General features: G+C 44.2%; 1 protein-coding gene across 2 annotated transcripts in view; it reads left to right on the top strand.

Moving 5' to 3' along the window:
* The window catches only part of HLF (HLF transcription factor, PAR bZIP family member), a 54,945-nt gene extending 36,112 nt beyond the window's left edge, over window positions 1-18,833 (top strand). For both annotated transcript variants that reach the window (XM_043483621.1, XM_043483632.1), the window contains exons 3-4: window positions 8,989-9,209; window positions 14,471-18,833. In XM_043483621.1, the coding sequence (XP_043339556.1) occupies window positions 8,989-9,209; window positions 14,471-14,686 (437 nt within the window). In that variant the 3' untranslated portion in view covers window positions 14,687-18,833. The remainder of the gene's footprint in view (window positions 1-8,988; window positions 9,210-14,470) is intronic.
* The last annotated feature ends 1,687 nt before the right edge of the window (window positions 18,834-20,520 follow it).

Genomic DNA, 20,520 nt, shown 5'->3' with positions numbered 1-20,520 from the left:
TGTGTGTGTGTATAAAACAGAGACAGAGGGATTTGTTTTTGCCTCGAAGTTAGTGTATCAGCCAAATAAGGCTCAGGACACTAGAAAAGTGTCTAATGTTATGACAGATTCACAGCTGCTGGAGTTGAAAAGGATGCTTTCGAATCTAATGTTTGGTTAACCTTTTCTTTCTTCTCTTCTTCTTCCTTTCTGGGGGCTTCTTCTCTTTGCAAAGTGAAGCAAAGTCCAATTTTAAAAGCTCATTTTTATTTCTGTCTTTGAAAGTGAAAGAGGCTCATTATAGACAGTTGGTAAAATATAATAAAAAGAAAACATAGTCCCCCGAACAGTCCTCCTTAGGAACCAGGGGCATTTATTTCCGGTTGTTCAGTGGTTAGTATTAAACGTCTCCCCCATGCAGGCTCCTTCTAGAAGGAGCTGTGGATACAGCAGCAAAGAAGACAAGGCCCCCATCCCCTGGTGCTTACGTGTGAGCGAAGGGAGGTCTCTGACCAAGTCAAGCAAATGCAAAAGATAATTCGGGGCGGAGATAAATTTTGCAAAGGACATGAAACAGGGTGGTTTGGTAGTTGAGGCAGAGGAAAGTCAGAGAGTGAGAGGACATGGCATTTGCACTGGCGACTGAAGGACGCAGAAGGGCCAGGGAGGCAGTGCAGGGTGAATGTTTAGGTTAAGGGATCCTGAGGACCCAAATCTGGGGGTCCTGCTTGGGGCGTGTGAGGAGCGAAGGGAACGCCTGCTTGGCTAGGCCCGTGGGTGCGGAGCCTGGAGTGGCAGTGGAAAGTCTCTGGAGGGTTTCAGATGGGAGGGTGACCAGCACAGTCTGTATTGTTATTTTTTATGTTTATTTTTGGCTGCACCACGTGGCATATGGGATTGTAGTTCCCCAATCAGGGACTGAAACCACGCTCCCTGCAGTGGCAATGCGAAATCCTAACCACTGGACCACCGCGGAAGCCCAGGTCCATTTTTAGAATGTTTTCCAGGCATTGTGAAGACTCGAATGGAAGGAGGGGGAGCAGTTAGGAGGATGAGAGAGATGCCTCCCAGGTGGCTCAGTGGTAAAGAATCCGCCTGCCAGTGCAGGAGATGTGGGTTTGATCCCTAGGTTGGAAAGACCGCCTCGAGAAGGAAATAGCAACACACTTGCCTGGGAAATCCCATGGACCAAGGAACCTGGTGGGCCGCAGTCCATGGGGTCGCAGAGAACTGAACATGCCTGACCGTGCACTCACACACACAGATGCTCAGTGAAGAAACCAGGCCAGCTTAGACAAGGAGGCACAGTCTTTGTATTCAGTTTTTTATAAGTATCTGGGATCATAGTATTTATTTATCTATCTGTATTTTTGGCTGGGCCAAGCAATTTGCAGAATCTGAGTTTCCCAGCCAGGGATCGAACCTGCAGTGGAACTGCAGAGTCCTAACCACTAGACTACCAGAGAATTCCTCGTACTCTGGATATTTGATATTTGTGTTTATATGGAGACCACTGATTACTTCCCAAGCACTGTGAATTATGTTAAGCACTTTATCTATCAGTTCAGTTCACTCAGTTGTGTCCGACGCTTTGTGACCCCATGGACTGCAGCATGCCAGGCTTCCCTGTCCATCATCAACTCCCGGAGTTTACTCAGACTCATGTCCATCATGGCATCATTGGTGATGCCATCCATCCATCTCATCTTCTCTTGTCCCCTTCTCCTCCTTCCTTCAACCTTTCCCAGCATCAGGGTCTTTTCAGATGAGTCAGTTCTTCGCATCAGGTGGCCAAAGTATTGGAGCTTCAGCATCAGTTCTTCCAATGAATATTCAGGACTGATTTCCTTTAAGATTGACTGGCTGGGTCTCCTTGGAGTCCAAGGGACTCTCAAGAATCTTCTCCAACACCACAGTTCAAAAGCATCAATTCTTCAGCACTCAACTTTCTTTATAGTCCAACTCTCACATCCATACATGACTACTGGAAAAACCATAGCTCTGACTAGATGGACCTTTGTTGGTAAAGTAGTGTCTCTACTTTTTAATATGCTGTCTAGGTTGGTCATAGCTTTTCTTCCAAGGAGCAAGCGTCTTTTAATTTCATGGCTGCAGTCACCATCTGCAGTGATTTTGGAGGCCAAAAAAATAGTCTGTCACTGTTTCCATTGTTTCCGCATCTATTTGCCGTGAAGTGATGGGACCAGATGCCATGATCTTAGTTTTCTGAATTTTGAGCTTTAAGCCAACTTTTTCACTCTCCTCTTTCACTTTCATCAAGAGGCTATTTAGTTCTTCTTTGCTTTCTGCCACAAGGGTGATATCATCTGCATATCTGAGTTTATTGATATTTCTCCCAGCAATCTTAACTCCAGCTTGTGCTTCATCCAGCCTGGCATTTTGCGTGATGTACTCTGCATATAAGTTAAACAAGCAGGGTGACAATATACAGACTTGATGTACTCCTTTCCCAATTAAGCAAATGAAATAGCTCAACTGGAATTCCATCAACTCCACTGGAATTCCATCAACTCCACTAGCTTTGTTCGTAGTGATGTTTCCTAAGGCCCACTTGACTTTGCATTCCCGGATGTCTGGCTCTAGGTGAGTGATCACACCATCGTGGTTATCTGGGTCATGAAGATCTTTTTTGTATAATTCTTCTGTGTATTCTTGCCACCTATTCTTAATATCTTCTGTTTCTGTTAGGTCCATACCATTTCTGTCCTTATTGTGCTCATCTTTGCATGAAATGTTCCCTTGGTGTCTCTAATTTTCTTGAAGAAATCTCTAGTCCTTCCCATTCTATTGTTTTTCTTTCTTTTTTTTTTATTGTTTTTCTTTATTTCCTTGCACTGATCACTGAGGAAGGCTTTCTTATCTCTCCTTGCTATTCTTTGGAACTCTGCATTCAGATGGGAATACCTTTCCTTTCCTCCTTTGCCTTTCGCTTCTCTTCTTTTCTCAGCTATTTGCAAGGCCTTGTCAGACAGCCATTTTGCTTTTTTGCATTTGTTTTTAATATTCATTTCTCATACAGCCCTATGAGACAGGCATGGTAATCTGCATTTATAGATGAAAAAACTTAAACTCATAGAGGTAGATGTTTAAAAAGGAAAAAAATTCACCATAGGTTCTGTCCTTACTATAGACCTTACTAGGAAGTGGGGACAATTTCTTCTGGGTCCTTTACTCATAAACACCCAAGTTTATAACATCTAGGTAGCAGAACGAGAAAGCAAACCCCAAGTCTGACTCACTAGATGGCTTAACCACTACTCAGTACATTTTGAAACCTTGTTGGAATCTTAATGTTACTGTTTAAGTGTCTCCCCCAGCACAACCGCTTAGTCTGTAGATCTGTCGGGTCACCACGACGGTGTTTACCAAACACTCACAAATGCTCAGTAGCATTCACAGATGAAGGCTTATTATTGTTCCCTTGTCTGAAACGGCTATAAGTTGGTCAGGTGGCTCAGCTGATCTTGGCTGGACTTGCCCGTCTGGGGAACAGGTGCCCTGGGCTGACCTGGACTGGCCTGCCCCCTGTCCCCCGCAACGCCTCCCCACACTGCAGGCTCAGGGGAGGTGTGACTGGTGGGGACTGAAGTGCTGCAGAGAAGCGGCAGGACATGCAAGCCCTCTTTAGGCCCAGCCTTGGGGCTGACCCTGACACTTTTGTCACGTTCTGTCGGCCAGCGCGCGTCACAGGGCCAGCCCAGATGCGAGGGCTGGGGAAATAGACTCAGTCTGGAACTGCGGGGTCACGTGTAACAGATCACGGGGAGAGGGAGGGGCAAGACCTCTGGCCTTTAGGACACTGCTGTCTTTGCAGAGTGCTTGTTAGACTGGCCGAGAGGTTCCTGCAGTTGGAATAGAGACCTCAGGGTCCAGAAAGCCCCTATCCTTAGGATGTGCTGGTCGGGACCTTTACTTAATCTCTGTACCTAATGTGGTCACTCATTATGGACCCTCGAATGTTACTGGAGGCTTCTAAGTTAATTGGCTCCCTGTAACGTAAGGATTCTCAGAAGCAGAGTGTTTTGCAGTGAAGTGAGCCCTGATGATGGTTTTCCTCTGAAAGCAGTGGGTGCAAACACAGTCAAAAGTGCTGTTTCATACTCAAATTATAACTGTGTGGGGTCAAAGAGGTTGCTTGATTCTTGTTAAGTATGTAAGAATAAGAAACATCCTATCTTCAATTATGCTATTTGGAGGTTTAGGCATACCTACTCTGTGACAAAAGCAGAGGCCAATTTTTGGTTTGAAGATAACTTTTAATCTCTGTCCAGATTTTAAGCCCTTTGTTCCACCCTTTCCACCAGAAATCCTCCTTGGCTCTTCTAGAAATGACTTTCACTTAGATGCTTTTAGAAAAAAGAAAACTATGTTCCAGCAAACTGCAGAGTCTACACCATGGGGTTGATCCTGTCCACCCCAGGTCCTTCAGAGAAAGCCTTGGAAAAGTACCAAGCTCAGACTTAACAAATACAGAAAAGAAAAACAAAACACGTGATCATCTCAACAGATACTGAAAAGGCCTTTGAGGAAATTTATTATCATACATAATTTCTGATTAAAAAAGAAACAACAGTAACTGTCAGCGCAGTAGGGCTGGGAAGGTTGGAACTCTTTTAGCTTGTCAAGAGGTTGTCTACCAGGGGCCTAGCACAGACCTTAAGGATGTAAGGCATTGAAAGTTATTTTCATTAAAGTCTGGGACAGACTCAAGTCTCATCCCTTTTACTCATTTTTTTTTTTTTTTTGAAGAGCCTAGCCAATACAGTGAGTTTCTGTTTGTTTGTTTTTTTTAAGTAGGAATTATAAACACAGAGGCAGCAACTATCTCTAGAGGCAGAAAAGATTATTTACCTTGAAAACTCTGTTAGAGCTATTAGAACTAATAAGGGAGTAAAGTGGCCTTAAAGATATAAGAAAAAGGTGAAATAATAAAAATGGAGAGTATACTAAGGATATATTGAATATTTTCAAGATATCAGTTGTCCCCATACTAGCCTATGGTTTCATTCAATCTTCATTCAAAATCCCATTAATAATTTAAAATATAATTTAATGTATCCTGAAATTCCTATTTCTATGAGTATAAGAATACTGAAGAAAATCTTCTAAAAAGAACAATAAAGAGGGCAGAATTTGCCCTTTCAAATACCAAACCTTGCTAATACCGTTATATTAAGCCATTTGGAAAGTATTATGTAAAGGCCCTTGCTTGTATGTCATACAAAAATAAATCATAGGTGACTCAAAATCCTAAAATATAATTATAATTATATTAAGGTATAGAGTAATATGGAGAAGACAATGGCACCCCAATCCAATACTCTTACCTAGAAAATCCCATGGACGGAGGAGCCTGGTGGGCTGCAGTCCATGAGGTCGCTGAGAGTCAGACATGACAGAGCAACTTCACTTTCACTTTTCACTTTCACGCATTGGAGAAGGAAATGGCAACCCACTCCAGTGTTCTTGCCTGGAGAATCCCAGGGATGGGGGAGCCTGGTGGGCTGCCATCTGTGGGGCTGCACAGAGTCAGACACAACTGAAGTGACTTAGCAGCAGCAGCATAGAGTAATGTATATGTATATATATACCCACATATGTACACATATATATAGTGTGTGTGTATATATATACACACACATACACACACACACACATATATATATATATATACAGCAACAATATATATATATACACACATGTATGCATGTGTGCATATAGCATGATTTGGGGATAGAGAAGATATGAAATTAGAAGCCATAAAGAAGAAAATTTTAAGATATTATTACTATATTATAGTGCAAGATCTTGCCAATAGTGCAAAACTCTAAGCAAAGTTAGAAAACAAATAGTCTTGGAGAAAATATTTTCTACAGAGAAAACAGATGAAATGATTATATCCATAGTCGATATAAAATTCTTTCTATAAAGAGTGCTTACAAATGAATAAGCAACAAAATCCACTTAAAAAGGAGCAAAAAATAAAAGGGTAGTATACAGGAGAAGAAATAAATACCCAACAAACACATGAGTTGTTCTTAGTCTCACTACTAAGAAGGAAATGTAAATTAAACAATAGTGATATTTGTGTAATCAGATTGGCATCATTTTAAAAATTATCATTTAATTTGTACAGAAATGTACTCTCAGAAATGTTGGTGCAAATATAAATAGATAAGACTTAGCTACTTAGATAAATAGATAAGTGTAAATCTATGGCTGATTCATATCAATGTATGACAAAACCCACTGAAATGTTGTGAAGTAATTAGCCTCCAACTAATAAAAAAATTAAAAAAAAAAAAAAAACTCAAAAAAAAAAAAGACTTAGCAATGCTTTTAGAAATTTAAAAATACTTGCCTTTTGTATGAGCAATCTCACTTTTAGAAATCTCTTCTATAAAAACACTCACATACCTAAAAATGCATCAGTTGGGAAATGACTAGGTAAATTGTTATATATCCAAATTTTGGGAAGTACTCACCCTTTAAAAAGAACAGAATAGTTCTGTTTGTACTAATATGGGTAATTGCATATGGTATACTGGTATACAGAAAGAGTAATTTAAGACCTAGGGGTAGTATAACCCTATAGGATTGAGAAATTCACACTAAACAGTTAAAGGTATTCTTTGGTAAGAGCAGCGAGATGGATTGAGGGCAAGGGAGACACATTTCTGCATTTGTTGAAATTTTGCAATGAACATCTATGGTAATTTAAAAAATTAATGTAATGATTCATTCTTAACTTGAAAATTCTTATTAATAAAATTGTGCAAATCCACAAAAAGTTGGATAAAATAATAAAGATCCTCCTCCCTGTTACTCAGGGATACTGTTGACATTTAGGAATAAATGAGGAAACAAACATGTCCAACAGAGTTAATGCAGTAGAAAATATAGACAAACAAGATGATGCAAGGGTATCTTGGGAGAAGGGAGACCTGGATGTTTCTCAGGTGCTTTGCTGGGTGCTCTGCGATGCTGGGAAGCCACTGAAAGCCATTGACTCATCTGCGGTCCAGTTAGGTTTTCTCCGTGCTTCAGGTAGGGCTGACCTACTTCCACTGGAAGAAAGGGCTGAAGAAAAAGAATGCAGATAAAGATTCTGCCTCATGTGAAGTGTTATTGTTAGAATGTCCATGAATGAATGTCAGCACCCAGCATTTCTGAGGGCCCCATTAAATGAGCAGTTTTCTTTGTAGAAGCAGAACTCTGAAGTAGGCACACTGGGAGAAGTGGGTGGGGATAAAATGGAGAAAAGATGAAAAGACCATGTGGTCGGTAGGGATGGAGTGTGTGTGTGTGTGTGTGGGTAAAGCTTAACATGGATAAAGAAATAGAGTATAATGTTTAAATACAACATAAGTACTTGGAGTAACTTTGAGCAATTAGATGGTAGGAGAGGGTATTTATGCCTTTGTGTGTGTGTGTGTGTGTGTGTGTGTGTATGTATGGGGGGGGCGGAATTGGGTAGCTTTATTATTAAGTTCAAAGAGAGTTCCTAAAGGGAAAATAAAATACCAGTGTGAGTCAGACACGGTTCATTTTCTCAGTCAGTGTTGAGAGGCACAAGATCAAATCTGGCTTGACACCATCCAGTGCAGATCTCAGCAGCCACTAGAAGCTGGAACCAAGCAGAGCTTGGCTAATGAGACTCTCCATCCTCTGCCAGGGCCTGGGGGCCCATCCCTTCCTCTCTGGCAAGCAGGATACAAAGAGAGCTCAAAGCAGACTGAGGACCAAAAGGTCACCCAGAACATTCACGTTCTGCAAGCTCCCCACCAGGCCTTTCTGAAAAACAGACAAGTGTGGTTTCACAGTTTAGCCAGAAAGCGAGCCAACGGCTTTGCCCTTCAGCCCAGGGTAGGTTCTAATGGCACCTACAGGATGTTCCATATGACATCCGGCCTTCAGCAGTGAAGGGAGGGGAGGACCCGGGCCAGACCCAGCTGAGGCCTATCCTCTCATGTATTCTTTGGGCGTGAAAGGGGTGACTGTAAAATTCAGGTGAAACTGGAAGTTAGGATTCAGAGCGCCCCACATAAACACTGCAGTCTGTTACCAAGCTCCCGTTCCCCAGTAAGACACTTTGCAGAATGCAGTCACCTTGTTGCTCTGAGGACCTTTGTGCCCTTCGACGGTTTGGTGCGCAGATGCCTCAGGGGGAAGTTAGGGCATCTCCACTGTGTCTTTTCCATCTTGCTCGGTGTTTCCCGAGTGCACGTGTGGGTTAGGGTGCAGCCCTCCGGCTCACTGCCGGTGCCCAGTCCTGTCCCCTTCCGCTCACTCCTCGCATTTCTTTCCAAACCTCAGCTCGCTTGTCGCTTCCGTGCTCAGAACCCCTCAGTGACACTCAAGGCCTCTTGAACATGCCGACTGCACACCTTCCTGACATCTCTTGCACTTCTGCCTCTCTCAGACTCGTGCTCCGACAGAGCCACCCAAGACTGCTTGTGATTCCTTCAAACCCTGACCCTCTGTCTTGGGTCTGTCCCCGGATTACCTCTGCAGCTCATTTCTGTGTGTAGAGAGGCCTCCTCTCTGCGGAGTGCTCCCCAGCCTGCTTTGTGCTGTGTGCTGGTCCTCCGCTCTCTGCAAGCACGTGGGCCTTCCTTTCACCCCTTCACTCTATCGCACTGGCTGGTTTTATTCTGATTCCCTGACTCACTTGGAAGAAACCTTAAAGGTAAAAAAAGCAGAGTACCTTGCCGCATAGTTGGTGCTTCAGGATTGTGTTATAGGAAGGGATGAACGCGTGCATTTTTTAATTTAGCTTGTGAATATATGTACGTGGGTCTTTGTTTCCCCCATCTGACACGAGTAAAGTGTTCAGTCTGCTGTGCCTCAGAGAGGATGTTGGGGTCACATTTAAGTAAGCTTAAGACCTTTCACTTCATCCTGAGAGTCATCAAGTAGATGGCAGTCGATAGCCCGCTCCTGGGCTTCCATAGAGTGCTCACCAACGAAAACTCCCTGTTGTTCCAGGCCAGCTGCTGCCAGCCAACCGCAATACTCCGAGCCCCATCGACCCCGACACCATCCAGGTGCCGGTGGGCTATGAGCCGGACCCGGCCGACCTCGCCCTCTCCAGCATCCCCGGTCAGGAGATGTTTGACCCTCGCAAACGCAAGTTCTCCGAGGAAGAACTGAAGCCACAGCCCATGATTAAGAAAGCGCGCAAAGTCTTCATCCCGGACGATCTGAAGGTAAATGGGAGCTGATAACTAGGCTGTGGGCAAACAGAGAGGGGGATCAAGAGGCAGACTAAAAGGGTGAGCCCAGGAAAAGCACACAAGCTCGTAAACAAAGACTGGTAATTTTCCACCCCATTTTTCAGCATGTGACAAGGCTAGTTGCTTCCTTTCTGGGTGTCTTCTGTACTGTGCCTTTCATATCTTGATAATGCACAGAAATAAGGAAAAGCAATAAAATGAAGTGCTTTGCAGCCCATGAAGGAAGCAAGCCCTCTGCTATCTGTAAGAAACCCATGAAAGCCTAATGAAGTCAAATCTGGATCTTTCAAGATTGGAAAGGAAAAAAAAAATTATTGGGAAGGGTACCTAGACCTCAGAGTCTTCAAGGGTTACCTTTCCTTTGGGAGTTTAATGCTAATTAACTGCTGCCATTTCTGTGTAGGCCTCAGGGAGTAATAGCAAGAGACAGGACCTCTCTCCACATTGCCAACCTTGGATGGCAGGGTGGGACTTTGTTAAGGAAGCTGGGGGGTTTCCTGACACTACTTATAAGTAATGTTGACTCTGCGTCTCATGTAGTGAGCACTTGGGTATCTCAACAAAAGGTTAATTTGGGGTTGGTTTTTCTCTACTTTGTTGAAGGGACACAGTATTTATAAAGGAAAATAGATTTACCTTAGGAAATCAGATACAACTTAAACAAAATTAATGTGACACATTTATGATACCTTAGGAAGAGAATTCTTTCTAAAATTATGCCATGCCTACTGATACCAAAATAGAACCATTTTTGATTAGCCATTGCTTAGAATTGTCTGTGTTTATGCTGCTTTCTAATCATATGAACAATGGAGATGTGATTGTATACATTCAAGGCATTGGAAGCAGGCATAATTAGGTCTTTTCTAACTTCTCAAACCTAAACATGGTTCACATGAAGAGAACTCCTGTTGGGAAAATAGGGAGTTTGGGACATTATTCTGGAACCACTTTAGACCAGTAATGCCTGCTTTTCAGACCTAAAGAGCACTGGAAGAAAACATGTATGCAAATCTGTCACTGCTGTCCTCCAGCACCTGAGGTCACCTGCGGTGATGCAAAATCCTAAAATGTCTGGGCTGAAAGGGACCTCAGACGTGCATTAGGGCAAAGTGGTCATTGCACCACTGAGGAGATGGAGATGAAGGAAAGCCAAGGTGAGCCCTGGTAGTTAGGATAAGACCCAGCTGGGTCCCCAAGTCAGCTGGCTTCCAGAGAGGTCACTGCAGCATGTTGGCCCTGATGCGGGCTACAACATGGACCTCCAGTAACTGTCATCCTGAGACTCAAAGGAGGAAAGTGCATAGTGAACACACCAGAAGATAGGAACTAGTCAGGGAACTGATGGTTAGACAGAGATGGAATAAGAAAGGGGCCCATGGGATTAGGTCCTGGCAGTTTAAGTACCTTCTTTCAACAGATGCTTTCCCTCACCTTGCGTTAGTCACACAATTCTGTGTGTGTACTTTAGAACTTGCTTCTTAAACTAAACCAGGGAGCCCATTCAGCATGGATTTCCTCTTGAGTGGAGGCAAGTTTGAAGAGGTGCTGCTGTATTGTAGATAAAACCTCTAGCCAGACTTGCAGTCTCTGAATTTACAAGTTTAAAGCAAGGAGCAAGCTGCTTTAATTACCCAGGTAACCCTGGCAACAGAGAGGCCACGTGAACATTGCTGTGCTGGAATTATACGTTACCACCACCATGGCTGGACGTGGCCTTTCCACGTGCCAGTGTGGGGAATAGGCAAGAACATTCTCCTGCCAGCGGTCCCTGGATTCCTTCAGCTGTGAGCAAAGCCTCAGGCCCCAGACCGCGAGCACGGGTGAAACAGGAAGCAGAACCGTAAGACATTTCTTGTGCAGCAGGAGGACTGAGCTGGGGCAGGTGGGAGCCACGTGTGCGGCCTCCAGCGCTGGGTGAGCAGACTGAGTGAGTGGAGCGGCCCTCACTGCCTGCACTTCCTCTCTGGAGCCATTCATCTGGGTTAGCAGGCGTCTCCCCCCAACCCGGGAAGATGAAGGGGTGGCATACTGGTTCCTCACTGAGAATCGGCTTAATCGCCTTGGTGTCTTTCAAAGACCCATTCATTCACTTGACAAATATGTTTCCAATGCTAGTGTCTGCCAAGTCAGGGCCTGGGGGTTTGAAGGTGAGCCGCTACTGACATTGTTCCTACCCCCGAGTGAGAAAAAGGAAATGTTGATATGTCAGAAGGGGCATCACACACAGACCCTCAAGCAGATGGGACTGGACTGAGGGCGCTTTGCCAGGTGATGGTACCTCGGGAGCCAGATGGCATCCGCCCCTGGGAGATAGAGGGAAAGGGCACAGGTGATGTGTCAGCCCGTCAGCACTTCTGCACCCCACCCCCATTCTGAGGTAACAGAGCCAGGGAGGCTGGTTTTCTTGTCGGGGACAGCCCTCCTTCCATCACTCCTGCCTCCTGTGTCCCCTGCTCCCCTCCCACCTGAGATGGTCCACATTTCACACCTTGGCTCGCTCATCTGCTCATGTGCACAGGAGTCTGGGAAGTGAAAGTACCTCAGAAGTAAGAAGAACTCGGAAATCGGTTGTTACACTGAGGTCAGCTGGTGACTCCCCTGGTCCTTAAGACCTGATCCCAAACCTCCCAGGCCTGTGGTGGTACTCCTTCTCCATCTCCCCGAAAACACAGCTTCTTCAGTTTACCGGGGCCTTGTTCTCATGTACTCCGACTCCCTGGCCCCCGTATGCAAGTTCTGATACATCCTAAGTTAGTCCCTCTTTCAAATCATCTTGGAAACCACACGTCTGGGAACACTGATGAGAACGGTAGATTTCCTGATTTACCAAGGGCATGGATCTGGGGCTTACTAACATAGATGATGTCTATCAGAACTGGAGGTTTCACTGTTAATGTGCCATAGGCCCTCTCACCCCACGGAGTCTTAGGCTGTCTTAGCTCCTCCCAGTTTCTCTCTAGCCAGCTGGCCTGGCCTCTCTCCTCTTCATCCAGCTCCCCACGCCCTTTTCCCAAGGGCAAGCAACAAATCCTACCCCAAGGTTTCCAAAGGATAGCCTCCTAAGAATTCTTAAGCCATTATGAAGATCATGTTTTTCACTTTGTTATATATTATTATGAAATGTATGGTAGGCTGGGAGTGCTTTATAAATAAGAGAACAGTACTAGCTGGTGAAAGGCAGACAGAAGGTGCCTGCACTGACTCTGTCTCACACCTCCTGTCTGCTGGGCAGTGTTGCCTGAGGCTAAAGGGCAAGGATGGGGCAGACCACTGACCTTGCACCTTGCTTGCAGCCTTGGCCTCAAACCACATGACCTCCTCCAATGCCAAAAGCCCCTTGGAATCCTGGGGCAGGGTAAGAACTGACCTCCCTCACTTATTCTGGGTGGTACTAACTGCAGGGATTAGCATTGCGAGGATTGAGGAGTTTACTATTGCAATTTGTTGAAAAAAGGGGTTGCAAAACCCACCTGGTGGCACCGTAAATGGAAGAAGACTTATATTTCTTAGTGCTTCTAGGAAAGTTTTCCTTTTTTTTGGCAGAGGGAGCAGTGATGGGGGAAAGAAGGGACTGTTTTCAAGTTGACCACAATCAAACATCACTCAGGCTAAGAAGGTTAACTGTTTAACAAACAGTTAAACAAAAAAGGTTAGAGTAAATTATTTAAATGCTAGCCATGAATAAGAACTGATTAATCAGTGGCAAGTGGAACTTTACTTTGTTTTTAATTGCCAAAGTATACATGCCATTATAGAATATTCTCATAGTTCAGAAGGACATAAAAACTGAAAGATCCTACCTCCTTCAATCCCCCTTCCAAAGGCACCACTTTTAATAGCTGGGTATAAATCTTTCTGGATTTATACTATTTCTGAATATATACTATTACTTAAAAAAAAAAACAAAAACACACAAAGTGGGATGAGAACCTATTGGTCTTCAAATTACCACTGTTTCTACCCACACAGTGATACGTCTCTAGCATCTTTCAGATTCAGTGGGATCATTATGTTTAATAGTTGTGTGACTCTATCATGATGTAGTTATCAAAGCGCCTACTGATAACTGGGCCCACGGGGCAGGGAAGGGGTTTGCCCATTTTTTTCTAATAGGGACAGTTTAGTTCAGTCGCTCAGTCGTGTCCGACTCTTGGCGACCCCATGGACCGCAGCACACCAGACCTCCCTGTCCATCACCAACTACCTAAGTTTACCCAAACTCATGTCCATTGAGTCTGTGATGCCATCTAACCATCTCATCCTCTGTCATCCCCTTATCTGCCTGTCCTCAATCTTTCCCAGCATGAGGGTCTTTTCAAATGAGTCAGCTCTTCACATCAGATGGCCAAAGTATTGGAGTTTCAGCTTCAGCATCAGTCCTTCCAATGAACACTCAGGACTGATTTCCTTTAGGACGGACTGGTTTGATCTCCTTGCAGTCCAAGGGACTCTCAAGAGTCTTCTCCAGCACCACGGTTCAAAAGCATCAATTCTTTGGCACTCAGCTTTCTTTATGTCCCAACTCTCACATCCATACATGACCGCTGGAAAAAACATAGTGAAAGTGAAGTAGCTCAGTCGTGTCCAACTCTTTGCGACCCCATGGACTGTAGCCTACCAGATTCCTTCCTCCATGGGATTCTCCAGGCAATAATACTGGAGTGGGTTGCCGTTTCCTTCTCCAGGGGATCTTCCCGACCCAGGGATCGAACCGCCTCCCGCACTGCAGGTAGACGCTTTAACCTCTGAGCCACCAGGGAAGCCCTAGCTTTGACTAGATGGACCTTTGTTGACAAAGTAATTCCTCTGCTTTTTAATATGCTGTCTAGGCTGGTCATAACGTTCCTTCCAAGGAGTAAGCGTCTTTTAGTTTCATGGCTGCAGTCACCATCTGCGGACAGTGCTTTAGTAAAAACGCGCCCTTGTGTGCGCAAGTGAGTGAGGACTGCCCTAGGGAGAGAGCCCAGGCGTGAGGTGGCTGTTCAGCCCTTGACAGACATTGCCAGGTCGTCTTCCAGCAATACCGCAGCTTATCCCGGAAAGCACGCGCGCCCAGGGAAGGAAGGGGTTGAACAAAGAGAAGGAATTCGGCCTGTCCTTCAGGGGTGCAGGCCTGCACCCCACTTGGCGGGCTTGTGCTCTGCCGGGCGGGAGAGAGAGCCGACTGAGGGCCGGGCCGGGGAGGGAGGCCCGGGCGGCTGCGCTCTGACGCGTCGCGTGTCTCCCGGCAGGACGACAAGTACTGGGCGCGGCGCCGGAAGAACAACATGGCTGCCAAGCGCTCGCGCGATGCGCGGCGCCTCAAGGAGAACCAGATCGCCATCCGCGCGTCCTTCCTGGAGAAGGAGAACTCGGCGCTGCGCCAGGAGGTGGCCGACCTGCGCAAGGAGCTGGGCAAGTGCAAGAACATCCTAGCCAAGTACGAGGCCCGGCACGGGCCCCTGTAGGCGGGCGGCGGCGGGTGGCCGCAGCCCGGACAGGCCTTCACCGCAGCGACCGACCTTTCTGACATCAGCACTTTACCAGACGCAGCAACACGACGGACTCACGTTTTGGGATGTGTGTGTGTGTGTGTGTGTGTGTGTGTGTGTGTGTGTGTGTGTGTGTGTGTGCGCGCACTTGTACTCCTGTGTGGTCAGCGGGAGGTGTGTGTGTGTATTCGTGCTCTTTTGTGGTCAGCGGGGTGTGAGTGTATGTGCTTGTGCTGCTGTGTGGTCAGCGGGGTGTGTGTGTGTGTGTTTGTGCGCCTGTGTGGTCAGCGGGTGTGTGCGCGCATGCGTCCCTTTGCGCCCGCCATCTTGAAACGAAAGGTGCCATGTTTTTACTGGACTGAGGAGACCGCGCGGGTTTCCTGCTCCCCCCACCTCACCCCACTCCCGCCCTTTCCGTGTGGCTTCATGTGCGCTCCTACCCACTCTTCCAGGACCTTCTGCTCGGGTTCACTAAGAAGAGCCCTGCTGAAATAGTAGATCTCGGTTTTTCAAGACCACAGGCTCTTGTTTCTGTTTAATCTGTAAGTTACCATGCTAATAAGGTGCACAGAGTAATTTAGCACTACACTGCAGCTCCGTTCAGTTATAGGTTGCTTTCCTCACTTTTTAAGTTTTGGTGATAATCGTCTTCAAATTTAAAGTGCTGTTTAGATTTACTAGATCCCATATTTACTTACTGCTCTCACTAAGTTTCCTTTTAATTACACCAACTCCAGCGAGTAAGAGTACTCTCATAGAACACAGAGTGTGTTTTTGCACTGTCTGTACCTAAAGCAATAATCCTATTGTACGCTAGAGCATGCTGCCTGAGTATTACTAGTGGAAGTAGGAGATTTTCCCTACCTGAATTTCACTGTCTTTTAAAAAGCAAAAATTACAGTAATGTATTTGAGCATGCCCAGAACATCCCCAGGACCGGGAAGCAGAGGGAAATGCCAGGTCTAAGAACAAGGGGTTAACTTATCAGTGTACAGCCAAAAAATGCATCTTGGAACAGCTTTTGACATTGATGTGTTTGCTTTTGTTTTCTCTCTTTTCCCATGCCCCCAGCCCCCAATTTTCTAGTTAACTTTTTCCACATCCCTCTTGATATTCAATACAATTCAATTACTTAAGATTCAGTTTTCCCCATTTTTTCGGTAATGTATATATTTTTGTGAATTATACCTTGTTGTTTTTAAAAATCAGTTAATAAGTTGATGTTTTGTAAAACCCCTTTTTCTTAGTGGTGTCATATTTGAATGCTTCATAAATTAATGATTCTGGAGCTTACGTTTCTTATTCTCTGTTTTCTTTTGAACGTATGTGCTCTTATTAAGTGGACTTCTGAAAAATGAATGTAAAAGACACTGGTGTATCTCCGAAGGGGATGGTGTTGTCACAAACTGTGGTTAATCCAATCAATTTAAGTGTTTACTGTAGACCAAAAGGAGAGATTATTAAATTGTTTAATGTTTATACAGAGTAATTATAGGAAGTTCTTTTTGTACAGTATTTTTCAGATATAAATACTGACGATGTATTTTGGAAGACATATATTATATATAGCAAAGAGAAAAGGAAAACTATTCCATGTTTTAAAATTATATAGCAAAGATATATATTCATCAATGTTGTACAGAGAAGTGCTTGGGGGTTTTTGAAGTCTTGAATATTTTAATTTTGTCACTGACACATCAGCATGTTTTCTGCTTCAAATTAAAATTTTACAACAGTATCGAAGCTTGCTGTGACGAATTCTGCTCTAAAACATCTAAGGAGTTTTCTTATTTTCTATTAGGTCTCAGAAAGAAAACCCAAAACCACAAAATGGATGTTAGTCAAATATTTATTGGATGATACAGTGATTTTTAGGAAAAGCATCTGCCACAGAAATGTTCACTTCAAAATTATGAGTTCCTGAAAATAAATATCACTGCAAGCATCCCCCAAAATTCTGTTCTCCTCAATGGGCACATGCATCTTACACAGTATAAGGTTAATATCGGTGCTATGTGTATGATTTATAATTTGATAGCTGTCTTGACTTTAAAGGTGATTGTTCTTTTGTTTCACTAACTTGTGTTAAGAGATTTTGCTGTTGTTACAAAGAAACATTTTCTGCAAGATTAAAATACCCTTTTATCAGTGGGATTTTCTAGTTTCCTGTGTCCAGAGTATGTGATTCTTTAATGACCTTTAATGATTCTTTAATGGTGATCTCCTTGTCAGTCTGTTAGCAATGCTTCTCTCTTACTGTCATAGTCTTGGGGAATCTGAATAGTGGAATATTCCTACAGGTATCTCATTTTGTCTGAAGCTACAGATTATGATGGGAGATGGACGCATATTGGAATTAACCTCGTTCAGGTAAATAACTAATAAACAAAACCTCTAGCAAACTTAAGCAGAACTGAATTAGTGGTATTCAGAGACACACGTAAACATGGAGTTGGCCTTTTAATAGGTAAAGAGACTAATTGCAGCAGACTGGTTCAATAGTCACTAGCACAGAAACAAGTAAAATCTTTTAACTGGATAAGTATTGAAGGATTGTACTGAAGACCATCCAAATTCATTGAAGTTTAAAATGGTAACTGAAAAAAACTGTATTTGAGTATTAGTATTTCTGAAATTAGGTTGCTTGTATCTGATGAGCATCACAGATGTTTTCTGCAGAAGAAATTTAAAGATCATAATAAAATTTATTCTTTGGCATGCCAGGGGAGGTTTCAGAAACCTACCTCGTTTTAAAAATTTTAAAGCTTTGGAGTCTGTACAGGTGCTTTATACGTAGGTCATTGTCACCACACACAAGCACTCAACCCCTGAACTCACTGCCTTCTGTCCAGGGCAGTCAGCTAGTAAATAAAGCAGTTCTGCTAAATGACATGAGAAGGCATGGCCCAATTTGGAATGACTTGGATCATCCAGGGTCAGATGAGTTCTGCAGACTGCAGCTATTAAAAGAGTCCTGTTGTCATTTCTCACCTTTTCATCATAAGCATCTTTCAGAGATTAATTACTTGGCCATTAAAAATGAATTCAAATCATATTATGCCAACATCACATAGACATGATTTGGAATGAGCGGCCTAGGACTCCCTGACAAGGTCACATCATCTTTTCGATTGGACTTGAAAAGGTGAAAATTGGTCAGCCTATAGTTCTGCTTGTGCCACCTGGAGGACATAGGTAGGGAATGGGAGGGCTGTAAGTGATCACTTCCTCCTCTTGAGAAAGTGGATGCTTTTGATCATTCCAAAACCCACAGTGAGCAGGATAGTGACAGGCCTTTCATCTTCATATATGACAGGCCACTGTGAAACCATCATTTGAAGCAGAAGGACCATTTGCTTGATGAGCATGCAGATGGAATTCTAGCACTGGGTGGAGAGGAAACAGTGCTAAAAAGCCCAGAGGTTCCTTCCAACTTACTGGTTTCGTGAGGGAGGGAACTCTCAATGATTCTAAATGTACGTTTGAAAGGTCTTGGGTCTGTTTTCAGAAGCGTCGATAAGAATTTTAAGTAGAGTCACTCCAACCCCCATCCCAAATTAAAACAAAGGTCATTCTGTAAAATGCAAAGGAGTTTGCCTCCCTTCTTCCTAATGTTCCTTTAGCAAAACTTAATTAGTGTTAATCAGAGCAGTTCCAGAAGGTGGGAGACACCTGCTGTCAGTCTGCCAGCTTCCAGCTAAGGGCTCCTAGGCCCCCACTAGGGAGGCTAAGATCTCCTCTAGGTTTTCTCTACAATTAATGTCGTTTTTTAAATGAGCAAAGCCATGTCTTTAATCTTGATGCATTGGATTTGGCAACTAAAGGCAGTACATTTTGCTGAGGGCTAAGTGTATGTAGAGGAGTGTGTGTGTGTGTGTGTGTGAGAGAGAGAGAGAGAGTAGTTAAGGCATAAAATCTTTCATGTGGAGCACCTCACCAAACGTAACAATAGTCACCGTTATCCTTTTGGCAACACCACAAAGACTGCATCTGTTAAACAGGTTTACAAGTTCACTTGAGGTCAGTGTTTGTACGCCATGGTTTTGGTTGCTGTTTATGCTGTTAAGTCCAAAACTTTGTCTGTTATTCTTAATGTTTAATAAAATTTAAATTGTTTCCTGTCTTTCATGTATTTTTGTTGACAGTCTGCTGGAAATCAGATTCTATTCCCAATTCTATCACCAAGAAGCCATTGACATAGACTAATTACATAGATGATAAATTAATAATACTATATAATCAGTGAGAAATTAACATTTATTGGGTACTTACATGTCAGACCCAGTGCTAAACACTTGCAAGGAATATTTTATTTAATCCCACATTAACCTCATGAGATAGGGACAGTTGTTATCTCCATTTACAGAAGAGAAGATAGAAGCTTGGAGAGGTTACATAGCTGGTAGAAGTGACAGAAATGAGTTCTGGTTCTTTAGATGGGCATCATTTAGAGTGGTGTTTCCCTAAAACCAATGCAAAGGCTGTTTTCTGGTCATATGTATGAGAATCATCTGGAAACATATTACTAGACTTACAGACTCAGTGATTTCTGAATCAGTACATCTGGGATAGGGCCTGGAAATCTGAACTGCTTAAAGGCTCCCAGATAACTTGCATGTGTGGCCGAGTAACTGGAGCCCAAGGATTTACAGACTTGACCTTCATCTGAGTTCATGACCTTGGGGGAATCCATGTAGAAGCTTCAAAACTTCTGTAATTACCTGGAATTGCATGCAACTTTTTGTACATAAACATTTTTCTGTAGAGGGGATCCATGGCTTCCCACCCCACACAGGAATCTGTGATGCAAGATGGGATAAAAATCCCTGACTTACAGGAGAGGTGATGTAGCGTGATCCCAGCCCAGGCAACCCATTAAGAGTCACCTGGGAAGCTCAGAACACTGCTGCTGTGTGGGCCACAGCCTCAGCCAAGGAGCTCAGCATCTCTGGCGGAAGAGTAAGGGCTCCAGTGAGGAGCCCAGTGATTCAGATCTGTCACTTAGCAGGAGTGTGACCTTGAACAGCCACTGAGCATTTTTAATCTCCTCCTCTGTGAGATGAAGTTCCACTCTCCATCCCTGGGGGTTGTGGGGAGAACTAATGACATAACAAATGCATAGTCTGGCTCATCTTCCTCCCTCAATAAATAACTGCCATGGGGACCCGGGGAGTCGAATGTGTGCCTGGAGCACTTTTTCCAGTTCAGTATTTCAGACCATTCGTTCCTCCAAAGAAGGCAGAAAACAGTTCTGTGCAGAAGAAGGGGCAGATGGCTGGTGGGGAGGGAAATTGGGACACCCCAGCATGGGTGTGGTTCATATTCCGACACCTCTAGTAGATCCAAGCTTTGGCCAAGCTTGGGGGACATCCATCCAGGTGGCCCCTTCCAGTTTAAGCAGTTGCAATTCAGAGTTAGCTCTGTTTCACCATTAAATCTCTTCTTCCTCAGAGGAGTAGGCACAGTGACCTTAAGATTCTCTTTGAGTAAGTGATTCCGTGTTTTCGCATCTTCAGGTCTTAGGTGGAATGACTGCTTCTCCACGCCTGGAGAGACTCTTGAGTCTCAGATGGCAGGAACTGATGAGAAGCCCTGCAGCCTGGACGCCCCCGTCGCTCACAGTCACTCAGTCCCCAGGCCAGTCACATGCTGCCCTGGGGGTGGCTTTTCCACTCTTACTTGAACATTAACAGCACCATCAGCCCCCAAGCCCTTTCTCTTCAAAGCGCAGGAATTCCATTCCTTCTTTGAAAATCACTGGCTTAAAAGTCTCTTTGGGTGTCTTTAGCCCAGATCTGGGTGGAAATTAC

The sequence above is a fragment of the Cervus canadensis genome, chromosome 1, assembly GCF_019320065.1.
Source record: "Cervus canadensis isolate Bull #8, Minnesota chromosome 1, ASM1932006v1, whole genome shotgun sequence".
Taxonomy (NCBI): Eukaryota; Metazoa; Chordata; class Mammalia; order Artiodactyla; family Cervidae; genus Cervus; species Cervus canadensis.
This window is presented reverse-complemented; position numbering and strand designations above follow the sequence as displayed.